At 37.6% G+C, this 22,687-nt stretch overlaps 1 protein-coding gene across 1 annotated transcript in view; it reads right to left on the reverse strand.

The window, feature by feature from the left end:
* PREX2 (phosphatidylinositol-3,4,5-trisphosphate dependent Rac exchange factor 2) overlaps positions 1–22,687 on the reverse strand; it is a 234,360-nt gene that overhangs the window by 3,740 nt on the left and 207,933 nt on the right. Inside the window, exons 38-39 of the mRNA XM_019726246.3 lie at positions 7,122–7,224; positions 2,425–2,492 (exon numbers count right to left, since the gene is read on the reverse strand). Of these exons, the coding sequence (XP_019581805.3) occupies positions 2,425–2,492; positions 7,122–7,224 (171 nt within the window). The remainder of the gene's footprint in view (positions 1–2,424; positions 2,493–7,121; positions 7,225–22,687) is intronic.

Raw genomic sequence — 22,687 nt, forward strand, 5'->3', positions numbered from 1 at the left:
CACCCACCCATGTCCCCAGCCTCACTTTGTATCACTCTAACTCGAAAATCACAATCAAACATCCGTCAGAGATCTAGGAGCATTTCTCAGAATGCAATGTGTTTTTCAGGCCTTGGGGGTCACTGCATCAGCTCTATAGAGCATCTGACTGGGCTAGGAACATTCTGCAACCTCCACTGTCCATCCCTAGGCTGAGTTATATACCCCTTCTCTGTCTTCTCACGGCAATCTACGCCTACTTCTGTCACAGTTCATATACACTGTATACTAATTTTATTTTATTCAATTGTCACTCTACTGTGCATGTCAGTGACTGGTGGAAGAGACGCTATCTTTATCTCTGATTTCTAACAAAGTGCCTGACATCTACAAACACATAGCAGAAATTCAACATATGGTTGCTGAGTAAATTTAAAAAAACAAAAGACAGTGGTTGGTTTTAGGAAAACTATGAAGAGATTGATTGGAGAGTTGAACCAAACATTATCTCAGGAAGAGATAACAAACTTTACCTGCATAAAGATATCTGCAGAAACATTACCCCAGATTTGCCTTGGGGGGCCTGGCCTTAAGAGCCAAATATGTTCTTCGGTTTATCTTTGGGGCAGAGATACTGGTTCCCAGCTGGGAGGGATCCCAGCTGCTCTACGGTCCTCGGAACTCTCTTACATTCTACTGTTTTGCGTAGTTATGTCTTACTCATCTCATTGCTTTACCCAAAAACTCACTGAGAGCCAGAACTATTTCTATCTCATGTTTACTTTCTCCATGGGGCATAGCAGAGTGCTCTGCATGTCTTATGTTCTCAATAAACATTTGTAGAGTGAACGAAATAATACATTTAAAAAATTAAAAATTACTCTAGCTTTCTGCTTCCAGGGCTATCGTTCATTGTGAAAAATATCAACTTTACAGCTGGCACACTTTATTGCGTTTCATTTCAAGTGTTTTAAAACATAATCCAATAAAGAAGAGAGTGAGTTCATCCATTTCTTTTCTTGTATTCAGCTTACGGATTGGTTTATTGATTCAGGTCTTACCTCGCACCACTGTTTATTGTTGTTTATAAGCTCCAGCTAAAAGGACCTTGCTGAGCCATTATCTTGTTTTCTTATTGGAATTTTAACACTTCACTGGGTCTATTATCCAAATACACCATGTCTGCTCAAGGTACGAGAGAGCAAATGCCTATGTGAAATGATTCTTCAGCAATAGAAAGTCTTAGATTCTTTCTAATCAACTCAACCATGAAAGAAAACATTAGCAAGACTTGAGGATTAACTAGGGTTAGGAATCGGCAATAAAACAAATGCAATTAGAACACGAGCACTCCATCCATTTTTGAAGGGGAAATATGTTTTGCTTTTTGAAAGTAGTGTCACTGCCCACAAGTTTTTCAGAATGAAATATAACTTCACCAATGCTACAATCATCATTGTCACTCTGGTAACTGCTTTGTACATGGAAACAAAGGGTGTCTTGACCATGCTTGAAGAAGCCTACTTTTTGTTAAAATGCAAATGTATGAAAACCATCAAATGTAAAGGAAATTATTTCACTTTGCCCTATTTCAAGACAGATGGCTGCCAACCCTAATGTCACCAGGGAAATCAAATGAACAACATTTCTTTGATGGCTGTTCCCATGTTCATTTATTTTAAAGGTGGGTTAGAGTCCTTTCTCATGATGATATGTGAACTGTGACTATTTGGTATAATAACGAACAAAAAGCTCAGTCATTTGTTTATTCATTGACACGTTCTTGAAATCAGTTCAGATATTCGTATGCAGCCACTATGATGAGCAATGAATAAAATCCAGAAAACATATTCCTTGCCTCCAAAGAATTCACATTCAGATTGGCCAAAGAGACATGGAACAATATATTATTGCAACACAATCAGGGTTATAATAGATCTAAAATACAAGGTGCGAAAGGAGCATAAAGAGGAAGGAAACTCATCCAAGAATTCAAGGACAAAATGAACATCTAAATTGGGTTTTGTGGTTAAATAGTTTTTCATACGGACACAGATGGGAAAGGCAATCAAGCCAGAGGGAACAGCATATGCAGTCATAAAAGTATAAATGAAAATGGCATTATGGAAGTTTGGCATAGTTGGAATTATAAATTTTTGTCGTAACTGTGTGGACTTTTGGTTTTGAATTCATGATGGAACTTGCAAACTAAAATAATGTCAAGACTCCTACGTCTAAATTTGTTTCAACTAAAATTCCTTTTCACTCTGAGAGTGTTGACGCCTAATCACATTTAGCCACGGAATGTTTACAAGGCCAATTTCCATGATTGTAATCAGTTCTACACTGGGCATATCCTAGAGAAGCTGCATTAGCTGTAAGTGACACTGCCTGGGAAAGGGTGGCGAGTCCTTTGGGAAAGAGCAGACCTGGGGAGTCACTTACCGGGGAGCTGACTGTGGGGTCCGGTCTCTGACTCCCAAATTCTTTGCTGTGTTCTGAACTCTTGCTCCCTGAAAGCAGTAAGGAAAATCACTCTTAGCTCTACATTGCATTAGTAATTATTTAACATACCATTAACATTTGAGTATAGAATATTTATCCCAAACATATAATTAACGTCAAGAGACTGGATGAGGAGAAAGAGAAAAATCATCATCTGAGCATTTTCAAAATTAAATATTTTTAAAAATCAAAATACACTGATATATTATTTCAAAGGATTGATATGTATTTAAATAGCCATCTAAATCATTCAAAATAAGTTTAAGTAGCAGTTTCAGTGTCTCTTCTATGTATTTAGTCTGAGAAGCGAGCAATACTTAAGACAGTCAGAAATGAGCAAACTGTAAATATCTGCTGTGCCCCCACTTTCATGGAACAGAAATCACAGTTCTATGACACTCATATGCCCGTTTTGTCCTTAGCTGAATAATTAGCTATTTTAAATGTCATAGTACTTATCAAGAAAATATTTTCTTAAATAGTTCTAAAGCAATTTCTGGACAAGATATGTATCTGTGGCTCTCTGAAATTGCAAGAATTTTGTCTCAAAGTTTATAGTACAAAAGCAATGTACTTTAGCAATGAAAATGTCTTTATAATCTGTCAAGTTCATGAATGAAGCTATAATCATTGTTCAGTTCCTAATGGGAATTGGTTGTTACACAGAACCGAACACCAGCATATAGGGCTGAGAACAGATGAAGAAACGTGGTTTAAAAAACTCTGAAATTCTCTCTCCTGCTGTCAATTCTGAACTACAGGAAAGGAAGAAAGAAGGGGGAATAAAAAAAAAAGAATATATTCTCTCAAACAGGGTCGGGTGGAATAAAGACTAATGGAAAGGAATTTAGGAATCGCAATTCAGCAGTTAAAAAAACTTCTTCATTTAGAATTTTAAACTTAAAGTTGTAAAAGCAGAACAGAGCTCATCCACTTTGCCCAGCATGTAATCTCCCTCTAACATTAACCCTTCACTTGATCATAGCATGATGATCAAAATTAAGAAGTCAACTTTGGTACAATGCTATTAAGGAAGCTGCACGTCTTATTCAAATCCCCCCCCACACACCCCAAGGTCCCTTTTCAGTTCCAGATCCAAATCAGGATCCCTCTGCTGCATTTTGCTTTCATGTCTCCTTGGTCTCCTCCAATCTCTGACAGTTCCTCGGGTTCTTGTTTTCTTCCGTACTTTCATGGTTTTGATGAGCACTAGACATTATTTCACAGAATGTCTCTCAGTCTGGGTTTGTAGATATTTTCTTATGATTAGATATAAGATATGCATTTGGGCAAGAAAATCACAGAAATGATGTTGTGCCTTCTCTGTGCATCGAACCACTGATGTTGACCACATCATATGATGTCCTTGTATCTTATCACAGGTGACATGAACTTTCACCACTTGATTAAGGCGGTATCTGCCAGATTTTTCCACTGTATAGTTACCATTCTTCTTTTTGTATCTGATAGGTATGTTGGGGGGGCAAATGCTATGAGACTATGCACATATCCTATTTCTCCTCGAACTTTTGCTCACCGATTTTAGCCTCCACTGGCACATCCTGCCAGCAATGGTATTTCAGTATTTAAGAATTGGAATGCTTCAGGGCCGGCCTGGTGGCTCAGGCGGTTGGAGCTCTGTGCTCCTAACTCCGAAGGCTGCTGGTTCGAGTCCCACATGGGCCAGTGGGCTCTCAACCACAAGGTTGCCAGTTCATTTCCTTGAGTCCCGCAAGGGATGGTGGGTTCCGCCCCCTGAACTAAGATTGAACACGGCACCTTGAGCTGAGCTGCTGCTGAGCTCCCGGATGGCTCAGTTGGTTGGAGCACGTCCTCTCAACCACAAGGTTGCCAGTTCGATTCCCTCAAGGGATGGTGGGGTGCGCCCCCTGCAACTAGCAACGGCAACGGGACCTGGAGCTGAGCTGGGCCCTGCACAACTAAGATTGAAAGGACAACAACTTGAAGCTGAACGGCACCCTCCACAACTAAGATTGAAAGGACAACAACTTGACTTGGAAAAAAATCCTGGAAGTACACACTGTTCCCCAATAAAGTCCTGTTCCCCTTCCCCAATAAAATCTTTAAAAAAAAAAAAAAGAATTGGAATGCTTCTGTGAAGAAGAGTTATCCCTTCCACCCAATTATTTATTCAAGTACTCATTTAAATCAGTATGGATTCATGGATATTTATTTAGTCTATGAGTTATAATACAATATTTTTGCTATTAATAATGTTTTGTTCAAATTGTTGCAAGTTGCTTCTTCTGTCCTGCTGATACGACCACTATCATTTCTGAGTACTTGTTTATTTTCTGGCACTTCACAATGTTCCAGGTCTCACCTTCCTGTCTCCCCTGGGAATTAACCATGTCTCCAAGGACCCCTGGCTCTTTTTAATGGAGAGTGATATTGAGAACCGAAGGTCTGGACACTGGGTATGCTCATTACTACTACTGGTATGTAACTGTTTCTATGTCTCTTTAATAGACAGAGCTAGTTGACAGATGCAAACACACTCAAACATCTATATTTATGTCTCCATCTATCTGTGTGTGCATGCATGCATCCACCGGTTCAAACAAATACCTCTGATTCCAATCCAGTACCACAGGGTTGATTCTGGATGCCAGCCTTCTCTCTTTCCTCATTTGTACGTTCCTTCTCAGTCAGAAACTTTATTCTCATTATTATTTACAGGTTTTTTTTTGTTCAGTCTTAGTATTTGTTCAAGTTTATCTACATATCAACTAGTCTTAAAATTTCTAAATTTTATCCTTATGAAAAATCGATTTGCAAACTACAGTACAGTATTTGTTTTTAGTCTCATGATACTCCATTAAATCATTTATATAAAGGTTTTTGCTTTCTTAAAATGTTTCATATAAAACTGATGCTCATCAAGCCAAACACATTCCACTTGAAACTCAACAATACATTTCTCCATGCACTCAGCATGCCAGCTACTTCTGTGTTACACCTGCTTCTGCTGTTCCCTCAGCCTAACACCCTGTCTGTCCTCTTCCCTACTTGTCTGCATCACATTTATCCTGCCAGGCACCAATCAATTCTGTGCTAGTAACTGATTGGTCATTCACAATAATTCTCGGCTTACAGGATTATTATTAACAATAGGTTAATACCAGTCTCTTAGTCTGCCATAAACCATAATTTTGAGATGGCTTCTGCAAGTCTGATTGCAAACTTAACTCTAATATTTGGTTGGTGCGAAAGTAATTGCGGTTTTTGCAAGTATTTTTAATCTTGTAAACCGCCATTACTTTGGCACCAACCTAATAGCAACAGCGTGAAACAGAAAGGTTAGTCTCTTCCTGTATGTTTCAGCACCCAAACCCCAATCCTGATATGATTAATCACGAGACTATTTTTTTAAAATTGAAGTTGTATATCCACCCCAAAATCCTTCCGAAACTTGCTACATTTGCATCTGTATTTGCCCTTTTCCAGAGAAATCACAGTGTGTCTGTCACATATTTCTCACGGCTCGAATCTTCACTTAGCACATCTCTCTTGGACCTCGTGAGATCTGGGTTTTCAATCTTCAGCTCTGGGCTTCCCAAGGGGAAGCACCAATAGTCGTGCACTTCCTGAGCCTCTCTCTGCATTGGGGCCCCCAGGGCGGCCTGGCCTCACTTCCGACTTGGGTGACATGCTGTAGTGTAATCTTGGGAGCAAACTCACAGGGACTTACCTTTGTCTGACAGTTGTACAACTACACCGTTAGTAAATAATGCAGTCATAATTACGAAAGCAAATCTTAAAAATGAAGTCGCTATCACCGGGCAATTCAAACCAAGTCAGCAAATAGAGATCGGTTAATGCAATTTTCTGTGGTAGCCCTGAGAAAAGGTGACAGAGTTAAATATAAAATTGGTGTCTTTTCACCTCTTTGGTCTTTCTACTCTTTTCTACTAGATTAAGCACATTTTCCTAATAATCAGTAAATTGGAGATTAGTACATTTTGGTTGCTGTCTTCGTAAAGAATTTAAAAAAACAAACTACCACATTTGAGATTCTGTGGGATTATTGTATAGAAGGTTCATTCCTTCATAAGAGAGTATATGCTTACCTGTGAGTACTTCAGAGATCTGAAGACTGTGCAACAGCAGCTATTTGTTCTCTGAAGGAAAATCTGACTTATGTGCTTTATCTTCAGAATCACACCCAAACTTCTTAGTATGGCATAGAAGTAAGTCCCTTTGAGATCTCCAGAAGCATGCAGGACCCTCAGTTCTTTCCTCTGTTTTTCCCCTATTCCCTTCCCCCAATCTATTCCCTGAGCCGTCCTAAATCACCTGCAATTCCCAGAGAGTGGGACATATCGTTTTACAGAAGCCCCAAATCCATTCATTTTGCATGACCAACTCCCTTTTCTCCTTCCAGTTGCCTCTTAGACATCCTTTCCTCCAGGTTGTCTAAGTCTCTTGGAGAATCCTCATATGGAAATCCGTGTTGTCTTCTGCCCTGGGAGGGTGTCTTATTCACCACATACCCTCTGAGCCTGGAAAAGTGCCTGTCACATGCAGGCACCTGTCAGACACTTGATAAATAAACAAAGGAACCTTCCAATCCAGGTCCTGCAAAATGACTCCCGACAAATATCTGTGACCCTTACCTGCTTGCGCATCACATCGGTAGCCTGCATAATGTAGCGCGGAGGCAGTCCGTGGCTCCTGGCCAGAATGATGGCTTGCTCCACGGTCACGCTCAGGGTGCACCTGTAAAGGCAAGTCAAATCCCACCGGTTCCTGCTAAGCACTTCAGGACAGTGTGGGTTACTTAATGCAGGGTAACAGAATATGCCACCCCAAAACCTGCCACCTTAGACAGTGACTTATTTCCCCTTGGGTATCTCCCAGGTATACATGATATATACATGTTAACAAATATCTGTTTGTTTTTCTCTTGTTAATCTGTCTTTTATTACAGGGATCTCAGCTAAGAACTCAGAAGGGTAGAGGGAAAATTAATTTTCCTCCCCAACACTACACTCAAAATTGGAAAGCACCAGCCCAAATCAAAGCGACGCGACAATGAACCATTGATTTTCCTACACAGAACATGTGTTTAAAAATAGATTATAAAGCTATGCTTTTGGGGTCCAAAATTAGGTATTTAAGTTTAAAACAAACCTATAATGAACTATGTTTATGCGAAAGTTTATACACAAGGAATTAAATAAGCAGAATTCTAATGGACTTTATTATCAGATATTATTCTTTAGTGATATTTTATGTAATTTTAAAATGATTTCCTAATATTTTTCATTCATTTCAACATATTGATAATTTATACTGATATATGCCCAATATTGTAGAAAAATAAACAGTGAAATTAGATCAGAATTGATTTTTAAAAGAAAGTGTGCTTCTAGGATCCAATCTAAAAGACTGTAAAATTTTAAAAAGGAACTTTTGTTTAGTTATACAGGAATGTGGTGCCCAGAGCAACCCCAGGAAAATTCAAAATTCAGTCTCTGAACTTAGTGATTAGTGAGCCTTTCTCCTTTTCTTTCCCTTTAAAGGTTTTGCTTTTATGTTTTTCCATATTTTTCTTTACAGCAACTCTTGGAGCCTATGTTTAACTATTTGTTAACATTTTCAGGAGCTAGTCTCTGAATTGTTTTTTCAGGGGTACCTTTTGTATACATCTAATAAAAATGTTCATTACTTTTAGATGTTTTCCCTAAAATTCAGATTAGTGGGTTTTGTTTTACTTCACTTTTCAGTTTATTGGTATTTTGATTGTCTTTTCTCCATGTCTGCATTTACGTCCACCTTTGATGGTGCTTTGATGTTTTACACGTGTATTTTTCTCGCTCTGTTTAGTTTCTCCTTCAAATGAAAGTAAAGTCTATAATGCAAGTGCTTATATGTGAGGACTATCTAACCCTTTCATCCCTGGTTATGAGAATGTACTCTGGAGTCTAATATATTTGGTCAATTTTCATGCTGATGAATTAAGAAAAAGAGGAGAAAGGTATTTAAAACATACTGCTGTGATTTTAGAAAGAACTTGATGAAGTGCAACCATGTTATTGTGCAGAATCGCATCTAAGGAGAAACATGTTACGTTTCATTGGCTGTTAAATGACTTGAAAGGCAGCTCCCTCAGCAACATTACAGAGAATTCTCTAGAAAGCATTAATAACACATATTCAAATGGGCTAATTTTGTAGATAGCTTTTAGTAGTACACAATGTTTACAAATATTTAGTGTACGAGTCTGTTAACAGTATATATTGTAGTTTTACACATACCTGCACACTGTAAGACAGTATATGCCAATGAAAGCCAAGAGGTATCAGTGACAGCTCATATTTAAAAATCAATTTTTTACAAACCATTTCTTAGGTTACTCGACAGACCATAACCTTTTCCTCCTCCTTAGGCTCTGCTCTACTCCAATTTTAACTCCTTATTGATCCTAACATTTTAATCAATAATGCTCATCACACCAGCTGAATGAAACTAAGAAAAAAAATCTTTACCATTTTTCTAATCACACTGAAGTATCTCCATGCTTCCTGATAAAGCATGACTTGCCTACTCATAACGAATACTCCTTGTGAAAGATTTTTGACGGGCCACCTACAATTTTCATCCATTTTCTTAATCCTTTTAAACTGATTTATTTTCTCCCTAGTTGAAGTTGTAGTAAACAGTATCAGTGCAGCAAATTATCTGCCAGACACGTTAAAAGATTTAACTGTAATATCCCAATCAATCACTGTGGCCAGTAACGTGCTCTCTGACAGGGTACTGTAAAGTGTCACTTGTTTAGAACCAACCATACATATATCACCTAACAGAAAAATCTACCTTAACATGGATAGGTATATTTTCTTCCACTAGCAAAAGAGATGGCTTCATCTAACTTGCCTTTTCATACTGACCACTGTGTATATTCTATCTAGGTCCCAAGATTAATTTGCAAAAGTGTTTAAAAGTGAAAACTTTTTAAAAGAGACAACCAGGTCAGTGAGGGTAATATTGCTTCTCTTTGATTCACAGTTGATGCTTCCCAAGGAGACTTAGTTTTTCAATGACAACATCATAGAAACCCATTCTCCCAAATTAAGCTTGTGAAAGAAAGCCTAGTCGTAAATCCACAATTTCTCTGCCAATAAGACACTATTTGCCTTGTCACTTTTTACCTTCGCTCAACTATCTCAATCTGAATGCCAAGTGGAGAAAAGAAAACAAAAAAAAATCAGCATTTGCAGGAAGCATTTCAATTCTGGCATTTGCTGAAAAATTCTAGGTCCCGAGAGTGGCACAAGGTTTTTCAATGGTATATAAGCATGTACGCAGTCAGGTTTTATGAGAGATCATTTGATATTGTAGTTACTTCTCTGATTACCGGTGCGACGGACATACTAACCCCGGACAAGAGAGTCAGAATCCTAAGCAAATCCCATTAAGTACAAGACTTCCTGTCTGATGAACCAATTTCCATTTTAGCACTATCTCTGTTCTAACATTAGACCGTAAACTAAAACTTAAATAAATCTATATTTTTACACTATCCTGGAAAATATGGGCCTTTGATTTTTCAACTCCTTTTAGCTGCAATAACACTTTAAAAAATCTTAGACAACTCTTTCTCTGGGAGTCACACACACACACACACACACACACACACACACACACAATCAAGAGTAGAAATCGTCCTTCATAAAAAGCTAAATGTAACATATACGTTGGAGAAAGTTGTTTCATAATTTTAGTAATAAGACATTCAAAGTAGTGGCTCTGCTTAGGGCAGACTCCTGAGGAGGTGTACTTGACAGGGATGCAAAATTATGCAGAAATCACAAAATTCCCCATAGAAAGAAAAAGCAAAGGGTCAATATATCTGTGCTTACAATGAATAAATCTTCTTGACATATTTCATGTTAAAAATAGATGCCACATTGCTCAGAGATTTAGCATAGTTTTAATATGATAAATGTGACCTGTAGCTAATGGGTCCAATTTAATTTGAAAGGCACTTTGATTTAGCAATGCTAAGGAAGACACAAAGTACTTTTTATTATTCATCCATTCATCCATTTATCCATCCATCCATCCATCCATCTATCCATCCATCCATCCATCCATCCATCCATCCATCCATCCATCCAAAAATATTTTTGAGTGTCTACTTTGTACCTACAAGTTCCATTAGGTGCTGGCAGAAGTGGATTTACTATCAAGCTACAAAAGGTTGAGTTTGAGGGTCCCTTACTTGTATGGATCCCTAGGAACTTGTTTATATTGTCATATGCTCTAAAAATTTGCAAAAGCAAAATGTGTTCATGGCAAATGGTTATGACTGCTATCTTTTTATAGCCCAACTACTCTCTGTCATGTTTTGCAATGTTCAAATGGCCATGGTTATTTCTGGAACTAAGCTAAAGTAAGTAAATTAGGGGTGCATTTAGGTTAGGTTTACTGGGACATATGTATACGATTCATAGTCACTTCCATTTATAATTAGGTGAAGCATTCTGCTGTGGGAATGGATTACAGAGTATTCCTACTGCCCATTGTGCAAATTCACCCAATGTTGAAAAGGGGTGCAGGATCCGTGGCTGTAATGCAGCAAGTTCCTAACCTGGGGCACCCAGGACTGTAAGTACCCGGTCTGACAATTAAGTTTGCAAACTTGTTGCAACAATGTTGCTAACCTTTTTTGATATCAGAGGGATTATTCATTATGAATTTGTACCAACTAGACAAACAGTTAACCAAGTTTACTATTTGGAAGTGCTGAAAAAGCTGTGTCAAAAAATTAAGGGACATGAACTTTTCGCCAACAATTCACAGCTCTTGCATCACCACAATGCACCAGCTCACACAGTACTGTCTGTGAGGGAGTTTTTAGCCAGTAAGCACATAACTGTATTGGAACAGCCTCCCTACTCACCTGATCTGGCCCCCAATAACTTTTTTCTTTACCCGAAGATAAAGGAAATATTGAAAAGAAGACATTTTAATGACATTCAGGACATCAAGGGTAATACGATGACAGCTCTGATGGCCATTCCAGAAAAAGAGTTCCAAAATTGCTTTGAAGGGTGGACTAGGCACTGGCATCAGTGTACAGCTTCCCAAGGGGAGTACCTCGAAAGTGACTGTAGTAACAGTGAGATATATAGCACTTTTTCTAGGATGAGCTCGTGACCTTAATTGTCAGAACTTCTATGTGTGTGGAGGAGGAGAAACAAGTTTGAAAATGCATAGAGCCAGAAATTTCTCTGTGTAATATTCTTCCAAACACCATGGTTCTTACTTGACAACCATTTAAAAATTAGTAAGACAATAGAGGAGTAATGTTGACACTGAAACGTTTTTCTAAGCTATGAATAATTATTTTTAAAAATTGATTAGCCATGCCAAGAAAAGACAATTATTTTTCTAGTCTCTATAGAAAATTCTATTAAACTTTTTATAATTTGAGGAGGCAAAGAGTATGTTACCCAAAAATGTGGGGAAAAAAGTCTATAGACGTATGTCAGGTAATTGAGTAATAAAAAGATTATTTTATATTTCTGATTTTTAAAATGCTTGTGGTGTTCATCAGCATTTTAAATTTCATAATATGTTTTTCTCATATTCTAAATAAATATTAACTTTCATTCCAATTTTGTAATTTTCTACTCTTTTTTAAAAGAGAGCACTTAACTTCAAACCCAAAAAATCTTCATCCATTCCACTGTGCTTGGGGATGCAACAGCAATCAAAGCCGAGCTCCATTCTTTTTGATGATCAAATTTTAGTGAGTGGGAAAAGAAAATAGAGAAAAAAATGCATAATATCAGGTGGTGATAAGTTATCCATAAAAATAAACTGTGTAGGGGAATAGAAAGTGAATACCGTGGAATGGCAGGAAGAGGGGCTGTTACTGGGAAGACCATTTCAGGGAGAGCAAGTGCAAAGGTCCTGGGGTTGATACTTATAATATCAGCTTAAGAACAAGTGTGGAGCTGAATATCCTGGGGCACTCAGAGAGGAGAAGGGGATGAAGTTAGAGAATTAGTCTGAGTCTAAGCATCCATGGCATTGGGAATCAGACTTTAGGAGTAACTGGGTCTCTTATTTATTTTTTGGTTGATATGAAAAGAATCTCAACATTGACATTATATGACATAACAGAACAATTTGTTAAGCAAATTATCAAAGGAATTTACTAAGCACCCAATCTTAACATCCTATCTATATTATATTCAAAGCATCTTAAGTTGTTTTCCAGGCAACTTTTGCAAAAGGAAACTCCTTATCCTGAGGCTTCTCAGCATGTCACCTATTCCCTCCTACCCAGAACTTTCTGCTTGTGGTCAGCAGTACCATTTCACAAACTTCTTCCCAAACCAGGAACATTTGCCCATTTTGGAGGTGTCTTTCCCTACTTTCAAAATATCTTGGCACAAGACCTATGTGACATGACGCGTGTGATGACTCAGCCATGCTGTGTCAATGAAATTTCCATTGCCCTTTGCTACTGGGCTCATCCAGTTAGTCCGTCTATATCAGGGGTGTCCAAACTTTTTTCAACGGTTTTCACCAAGGGCCATATGCGGTAAAACACACAAACAGCCAAGCCACTCACTCGAGGTGAGGTACATATTGCCTCACCTGGTTTATTTAAATAAACTAAATATATTTTGGGAATTTGCTGTGGGCCAATTGAAAATGGATTGTGGGCCCCAGATGGCCCACGGGCCGCAGTTTGGACACCCCTGGTCTATATGAACGCATTATTTGGAAAATCTGAGCAATATGAGCTTTTGTAAATCCCAAATTTCTCAAATCTCACTGTATTTTAACTATTTAAAAAAGCATTCTACTTTTTATTTTGAAGAGATATTCATCAAAGCAACCCTGTGGTAAATTCTTTTGTAAGATTATGATGTCATAGGATTAAGATAATTACACGAAGTTCGATAACACATTTCCACCCATGTCTCTCTTATAACTTGGGGTTTGGTTGAAGTAGAGTTTACCTGACTATAATTTACCTGCTACTATGAGTCTTTTATTTCATGGGTTTGTCCCAACTGATCCTAGACATTAGGTATCAATTTTATTTTGTATGTCGAACTGTGGAGTGACAGGTCAGGAAAAGCGTGTAAAATGGTCTATTTGCCAGTCCTATTTCAGGATGCTAGGGGTTTAAAATGACCAACATGCTAACCTCTCAAATAAGTCTCAGTGAGAGACAAAGTTTGGCTTCCTACATTGGTCTCATAGCAAAATATTGTATTTCAACTATTTAGTAAGGCATATCTATTACACTACATTTAGTTTATAAGACTTCAAATCTTGAATCAAGTTACATGGAAATGTAAATCCTTTTCAAAAACAAATCAAACAGGACATTTTATAATAAATTAGATAAAAGATTCTCAACACCTAAGGAACCACCTACTTATTTGGTCATTTACCCTGATAACTGATACAAACACCAGTTTTACTCTAATTACCTTTTAATACCTCCAGAGGTCTAAAGGCCTCATTTAATGTTGATTCAAATTGTACTGAATAAGGAAGCCAATCCCCCACGAGTTGAAATGTGTTAAATCAAACACTTGGGGAGACGCATCACCCCTTTTGGGCCACAAGTGTGACGTAGTAACTGAAGCTGACATGGGAAACCAGAACAAATGTGAGGTTTATGGCTTTGAGTTCTGTTTCCTTACAGTGGATTTATTTGCTAACTCCCAGCAAATCACGGTCAGGCATTCTGATATTTTCCTGGGTAGCTCATCGTTATATTGCTCTCTTGGGTGATCCCACGTTTTCTTATTGTTAGTGGAGAAGGGGCATCCAGATTCTAGTTATAAGCTGGCACATTAACTAAAAGACCTGGAAACCTAATGTAATAAAGATCTCTGAATTTTAAGCCACAATAATTTGCCAAAAATTAACATTAGGTAGACGTCGAAGTGAAGAGATTTTTAAAAAGTAATGAAAAGTGAAAAGGCAACCTTGAGCAAGGGAGACTGTTTTTATTTCCCCAAATTTTAAAAATTGAGGATGAGACTAAACATTACTTTAAAAATTTCTATTGTATTCCTCAATAATATTACATACTCAATTAAGACTAAAAACTATTCCCTAAAAACAAAACCCACTGGAGTCAATGAATTTAGGGATACATGTTGCTGCTTCAAAAGTTACTTGAGCAGTGATTTTTAACTATTTTGTGCAATCGCAGAATTGAGACACTTGGATAAGTATGTTACTATTTTGTGTGCTAGTGCAGTATAATTAGCAGAATAATTTCCTGTGAGAAAAATCTGATATATGGAAAACACACAGCCAAAGTCTAAAGGCATGTATTATGGTTTTCTGAATTTTAGGGAACCATTGACCAAACAAGGGTTTTGACGAACTGTGGAAATGTCAGCATTAGGCAGGACCCCTTCACAATCCACATAAACTGGCTAAACATTGAAACTCATTTTGAATCATTTGCATTAACATGAAGATTAATTTGATTTTTACGAGGTAAATACAAAGTGAAACAAATATTTAACGATTCTGAAATCACTGAGTTTTGCTCTGATACGAAATCCTACGCAACGATCAGAGTTTGGGTTTGTTTTTTAGCTCTGGACTTCTGTGTGTTGTGCCTCATTTTCACCATCCTTTGTAACTATGATGCTGCTTTTCGTCATGGAAACAAGAGCAAGAAAATCCCCTTAGGGCAAGAGCATCACTCAGAATATATGTATAAGGACAGCCTGAGAATCTATTATTTTTGATAATATTCTTCACATGGTTTACACGTCTCTACATTTATTTACAGATTTAGATCTTTAAAAATCATAAAAACCATTTCCCTTATTCTATGACAAGTCTTCTTTTTCTCTCCTTTAATTAAAAGCCAGGTCTATTATAATTGTTCAAGTGACTGTCACAGACAAGTTATTAAGAATCTAATCAGCTGTGGTTCTCTGTGATACCGTAACAAGCTCAAGTTTCCTGGGCAGGCATCAGTGTTGGAGAAGAATGAGTACCTATTTCAATCCCAAGAGAATGAAGTAGGTGAAATAAATGGGACCATCAGCAGCTACTAATGTTATTTGCACACCACTATTTTATACACAGAAGCTTTTTATGATAGATGGAAGATATTATCCATTTATCACTTACCAATATTTTCCGGTTTCAGAATATACTTGCAACCCTAACAGAATCAATTTTTTCATCCTGCCATAATGACATGTTATATATTCTTCCCCTCTACTATAGTTTAAAAAATATGTTTCCAACCTTCTGAGTCACTTCACTTAAAAACCCAATCTTTAGACCATCTTTCTCCTACTGTTATTATTAAACAGAACTAGTGCCACATAGTAGGGCTGTCTGGCTTCCCGTGTGGTTCCCGAGTCAAGACCTCAGACTGTAGGTGCGGTGAGGGCAGCCCTCTCGTCTCCCTGGTTTGCTGTAGCACAGGGCTTGGCCATGTGGTAGCGCTGCATAACTAGTTTTATTTTCCCTCAATGATTGAGTGAATAAACAAATACTAGCACCTGATTCTTTTCCAGTCCTAAATATTTACCTTTATTCTAATATTTACATATACTGTACTGTTTTTGACACTAGGAAAGGAAACCTCTTATCCTTGAATTCAAGGGGGGCCTGGTCAGCTGCTCTTGAGTGATTTTCTATGAGCTCTCAAAGGAGGATTCTGAAAATAAGCTCCAATAGGTTCCAAAGTGCTGTGCATTCTATTTCTTACAGATCAGAGGAGGTAACGCTTGCATTTTTCATACTCCTCTTTCATCCTATTGTAACCCAGCCTTACTGACATATAATTGACATAGACAAGTTTAGGGTGTGTATGTGTAGATTTGATGTACTTATTAGTTGCAAAATGATTTGACCACAGCATTAGCCAACACCTGTATCACATCACATAAGTATCATTTCTTTTTCTGTGGTGAGAACATTTAATATCTATTCTTTTGGCATCTACTGTGATTTATTAAAATACGTAGTTCTTGCAAGGTTTCCCCTAGTTTAGTAAGCATGATTTAGTCGTGTTTAAACAGATGCATTTCATAGTTCTAACTCTGGATTTACTATCAGAAACACAGATTCAGATTGAAAAAAATGGAGTGTTTACTATTGCCACGTCCCGTAGTAGATGCCTTCACATATATTGCTCACTTAATCTGCGAGCCACCATTTTCAGAAAGAAATCATTATTTATAATTCACTAATAAGTCTCTGAGAGACCAGGTGATGCAATCACGGTCACACAGTGAGTAAGTAACAGGATTCAAAACCAGTTTTCTCATTCAAAACCCAGGGCTCTTTCTATTATTCCAAAATCACATCACATAGATGACTACATTTAGAGAACTCCAGCCCCCGACATCCATAATTCAACAACCACAATCTTGGTCTCAGCATTCACACTTTAAATGCATTGTTTTGGGAGAGATTAATTTAGCCAGCCCAAACCATCTCACTATGAGTATAGACCTCATCATACTAAAATGTGCTCATGATTAAAAAGGAACTAGATTTGAAGCATGCTAAGTAAGTATATCGATTGTAAAGCAATCAAGTAGTAAAAATAAATTGAAAGGAGACTGTGTTCCTTCTCTATTACAGATGTGCATTTTTCTCTATAAAATGCACTGTTCTGTATAAAGTGTGTTCATTCCTGCAGCGATCTCATTTGTTCTGGCTGCTAATTACTTTTAACTACTAAGTACAGAGCCTCACTGTGAAAAGGCTATTGACAACTAGAATGATGCACCTGATTGAAGAAACCAATCATTTACTGTGCACGGTTCTATGTTCCCTGCTCTCTTTTATTACCTTATACCGAGGGAGAATTGGACTCCTGAGGGCTAACGCAGAATGTCACATACTGATCAACCCGGAGTGGCAGCTATGCTTCTACATAGGCAGAGTCTGCGACACCAACGTGGAAAGGCCACTGCTGACCTACTGGTCTTCCCCACCTTGCTCACTCTCCGCGGTGCATTTGTGACAAATGAAAAGCTTGAGAAAATTGCCATTAAGTCAGCGGGGATTTCAAAAACCCAACCCTGGTGTTCTTGTTCCCCTGTAACAGAGAAGACACTTTTCTTAATAGGGCAAAGCTATTTTCAACAATGAAGAAATCACTCTTCTCTCTCTCTCTCTTTCTCTCTCTCTCTCTCTCTCTCTCTCTCTCTCTCTCTCTCACACACACACACACACACACACACACACACTAAAATGTTAAATATTCACACTCTTCCTTTCGGAACATCTGAATGACAGTCTAACAAGAGCTGCAATCCAAAAGCCAGTAATCACTAAGGCAGGTTTCCAGTATATTCTATAGAAATAATCTCTGGATGACTATTGATGCTTCCAACATTATCATTTGACCCTTGTCAAACAGACAGTCTGAGGAAATCTTGCTATGGCTGTACTGAGTTCCCAGATTCCTCAGCCTGAGACCTGAAATACGGGGGTTAAGGAAAAGAAAGCTTAGAGATGGCAGGTCCAGCGGGGCAGAATGGAAAAATGACAAAACGGGATGCAGAAGTGAACAGAACAGCTGCCACGAGATCCTGGCGGCAGAAACGCAGCCAAAGTGAATGCTCAGCTCACTCTATAGAGCTCCAAAAAAGCATTTTCACATTTCTCAGGGAATTAGTCATGCAATTCCCCCTAGAGATACTGGGACTCTGTACCGCAGCTTTCAATATGTGCCCTGGAAAATCTCAGCGTGTATCTTCAAACCGAGGCTTCAAAATCAACTGCCAGGCAAACGCATTCCACATCCCTCATTCCTTTCCATTCACGCACATTAAGGTGTGTGTTTCTTTGACAGGCTTTCATGACTGAGGCAATCACTGACGTTTGGGATGAGTAAGTGAGCCCTCAGGTACTCAAGGACGTATCTGCATTGCTGAAAATTACGGAAGAATATGAAATATCCGTGCGTAATTTAGGACCTTAGCCCCAGGTTTGATGCTGCTCCTTCACAGTTTAGATTTTTCAGCCTGAACTCATTCACCAATTCATTCATTTTGTTTTTTGGGAGTTGAATTGAATAGGTTGGGGACCTATCGCAGCTACACGAAGTCCCTCCACGTGACCTCGCTATTCCCACCTTCTCTACTTGCTCTCTGACTTTCCTCCTTACTCCTTACAGGTTCTTGGATCACACCAACACTTACGGGAGTGACCGGTACAAGATTTCATCTGTCGCCCTGGTTCTTTGACACTATACCATAATTGTCTCCTTTTTGACCTTCAAGACACCGAAAACAGCTTTGTTTGAATATTTTTGTACCTTTCTTGTCATTCTGTCAGTGTTTTATTCTGAAGCCCCCCCTTTGTTGCTCCCCTTAGCAGGGCACACAGAGGAATGGGAGGTGGAAAACCAGGGAATACACTTTTTTTGCACTCTCTGGTGATCTTTTCTCAACAAAAATGCTGGCAACTGGTTATTCTTGTCTCACACTTCTGTGCCTTCTCCTGGAATACCTTTTCCCTGCTCCTAACACCTAAAGTGTACTTAGTCCCCAAAAGTTCTAAGTAATGTTTTAAACCCAGCTCACATATGAGTGAAGACCTGGTCGCCTTCTCCTCTCTCCCTGCACTAATTTATCACTCCCACTTGTGTGTTTTCATAGCCTCTTTGTGCGTGTGTGTGTGTGTGTGTGTGTGTGCATGTCTATGCATGTGTATGCCTTTAGTGCTTGCTGACTATAAATACATCAGAGAAGATTCCCCATAGAGGTACACCATGGATATCTAAAATTCAACAGCTAACAGATTAATTCAACATCCCTGTCCACAATCCCCTTAAAGAAAAACGCATATTTTTCCCCTGTGGCAGCCCCACTCCCCAGCCATCTTTCCAAGCTGAATAGTCAAAACCAACTTCCCCCTGTTCTCCACTTCTCACCAATCATCTCCTCCTGATGACTACCATGTCATTCCTTTGGCATCTATTCTTTCCCTCCCGACCTTTGTGTCAGTGCCTTAGTTTGGATCGTGTCATCTCCTGCTGCATTACTATAATATTCTGGCTACCTCCATGCCTCCATCCTTGTCCCGTTATAGAGCACGAGAGTGAGCTTCATTTTTTAAAATACTTTTTAAATACCTAATCATGGTAATCTTTTGCTGAAAACCCTTCATTGGCTTCCTAGGGACTTCAGGAGAGTCCCCGATCCTTAAGTTAGCAGACAGGGCCTTCGGTTCTCCAACCCGTTTAGCCCTCTAGCGCTCATGTCATTGCCCAGAAATAGCAAACTGCGACCTCCACCCACGCAGAGTATTCTATTTCACACCCAGTGTTGTTTTCATGCTATTCCTTCACACTGAACCATCCTTCTCCATCGCCATCACCTGGGAAACGATATTCATGCTTTAAATCCTGTCACAGGTGGTACCTTATACCTTCCCTGCTCCCAGGATTTTAATCTTACTCCTCTGTATTCCTCATGAATGTGTTAGATGACCTATTGCCAATTTAAGATTAACATCATAAAGGCAGAAACTGTGGCTTCCTCCTGTACCTTCCTCCATGCCACCTGCTCTCCTACTCCAGGTTCCCAAAGAAAAAGAGGCAATTCCGATCACGCAGACAAAAGCGAAACATTTATAGTGGCGAGATGTCCATGCTTCTTCTCTCCTCTGGCAGGTGGGGCATTTGGTTTATGACATTTATTAGAGTAGTTATAAAATCACTACTTTGAAGCCCTCAGAAACATCCCAGAAAGTGACTGAAATTTTATTTTGCTTTCAGTGTAATTGTACAGATTTAGAAAAAACAGTAACTATAGTTTATTTAAAATATTTTTGAAGAATCAGGTCCTGTTGAAGAGTTTGTAAATTAGATTTTGTATTTATCACTGTTAAATAGCTAAATATAAATATAATTTAGTGATATAAATACTTAAAATTTACTGCTATGCTCAAATAGTCAAATTGTGTTTGGCAACTATAGCTATGAAATATTAACTATAACTAATTTAAATTAGTTATAGTTAATATAATATCAATTAAAACATATTGAATGTCAAAAATAACACAATTAAATAACAAATACAGATATAAAATATTAAATATAACTACTAATTATATATCTAGATTATTTTGTGAAGATATGTTCAATGTATTGATTACCTAGACTTTTCCGATTTTACCAATGGAAGTTAATTATGCACAAGCTCTCATTTTATATGTACTGAAGTTAAGGCTTGTTTTGTCACTATCATAAGATTACTGGAGGTCAGCACAAGAAACCATTGCAATAAGAAGTCATTCTCATAATTACTGTTCTGGTCTTCTTTCACAGTAATCTAATTTTAAGAAAACAATGGACATTTTAACAGAACAGAATAATTTAATGTCCTAATTTTAAGGATTCAAATCAATTGCAAAGAAAAATCTAAGTGACAACTATATAGAGGTTGCCAAAAAGAAAACGCATACACTTTTTAAGAAAGGAAAAAACTATTAAAATTGTAATACTCAAATTGTAATACTGTGTAATGGCTCAGTGCGATGTCAGAGGGATAGTGGATGGGGGAGGGGGGTTCACACAGTGTGAGGGATATAAATGATAAACGTCTAAGTATTACTTTGTCTTGTGTACCTGAAACTAATAAAATAAATTACAAAAAAAAAAAAAATTGTAATACTGTGTAATACTGTTTCCCTAAAAATAAGACCTAGCTGGACAATCAGCTCTAATGCATCTTTTGGAGGAAAAATTAATATAAGAGCCAGTATTGTATTATATTATATTATATTATATTATATTATATTATATTATATTATATTATATTAATTATAAGACCCAGTCTTATATTATAGTAAAATAAGACCGAGTCTTATATTAATTTTTGCTCCAAAAGACGCATTAGAGTTAATTGTCCAGCTAGGTCTTATTTTCGGGGAAACATGGTACCAATAAACAAAAGATGAATACAATTCACGTTTGACTTCTGCAATTACAAGAGGTGCTCAAAGTGGTTACCATCAGCGTCCAGACATTTCTGATTATGGCAAACTACTAAGTAATATGTAGATAACCTCACTTAAAAAGCATATACATTTTTTTGGCACCCTCAGTATGCGTAAATTTGATCACCTCTTTAGGATAGAGAACTTTAATGAAAGATAATGGGAAAAGGCAAAAGAATGAAACTTCTATCATATTTGAAATATTTGATTTCCTCCGATAATTTTAAGAGACTATACCTAGATTATTTATCTGGTTGTCAAAATGAGCATAAATTGTGGAGTTTTATTTGTCAATTTTACAATTCAGTATAATGTGAAATTCTAGGTTTACTTTTCTTTTCTCTCCCAGCTTTACTGATGTATAATTGACAATCAAAAACTGTACATATTTAAGGTATAGAACTTGGTGATTTGATATATGGATATATTGTGAAATATGCATCATAGCTAAACTAATTAACATATCCATCACTTCACTTAGTTACCATTTTCTTTTTCTTCTTTCTTTTCTTTGTGTTAAAAACACTTAAGATCTACCCTCTTAGTAGATGCCAGGTATATAATACAGTGTTGTTAACTATAGTCCCACTGTTGTACATTAGAGCTCCAAAACTTACTCATCTTGCATATTTGAAATCTGGTACCCCTTAGCCAGTATCTCCCCACTTCCCCCTCCTCCCAGCGCCTGCTAACCACATTTCTACTCTCTGTTTCTATGACATTGGCAGAGTAATTAAGATTTATACTCATATCCTATCATGACTAGGATATACTTTGTCTTTCTCCCAGAGCCCCACTATTATAGCATTTTATTTTCTCTTTTCTAAAGATTAGAGAGCAATTTTATTTTTTCATTTTTGTTTTTTGTGTTTCAATTCATTAATGATCTTATTAGATATCAAATAAACGATACTAGTTGACTTAATCATAATCAAATTATAATGGTGTAAAGACAAATAATCAAAACTACAGCTATACTTAATGACAATTTGAAATGTCATCTTTGTCACTGCTATTGCTACCCTTATATAAAAATTATTTTAGACCAATGTGTTTCAGATTCCTGACTACAGAGCATAATGTTAGAGCCTCTTATTGGAAATAGACAGTATCCTGGGAGCATGAATTAGCAGAAATGTTACTTCTGTTCTATTTAGCCATCTTTCTGGTGATTTAAAATTCAAGCACTGCCACTAAT

The sequence above is a fragment of the Rhinolophus sinicus genome, chromosome 7 (assembly GCF_057876585.1).
Source record: "Rhinolophus sinicus isolate RSI-liver-muscle chromosome 7, RSI-T2T, whole genome shotgun sequence".
Classification (NCBI taxonomy): Eukaryota; Metazoa; Chordata; class Mammalia; order Chiroptera; family Rhinolophidae; genus Rhinolophus; species Rhinolophus sinicus.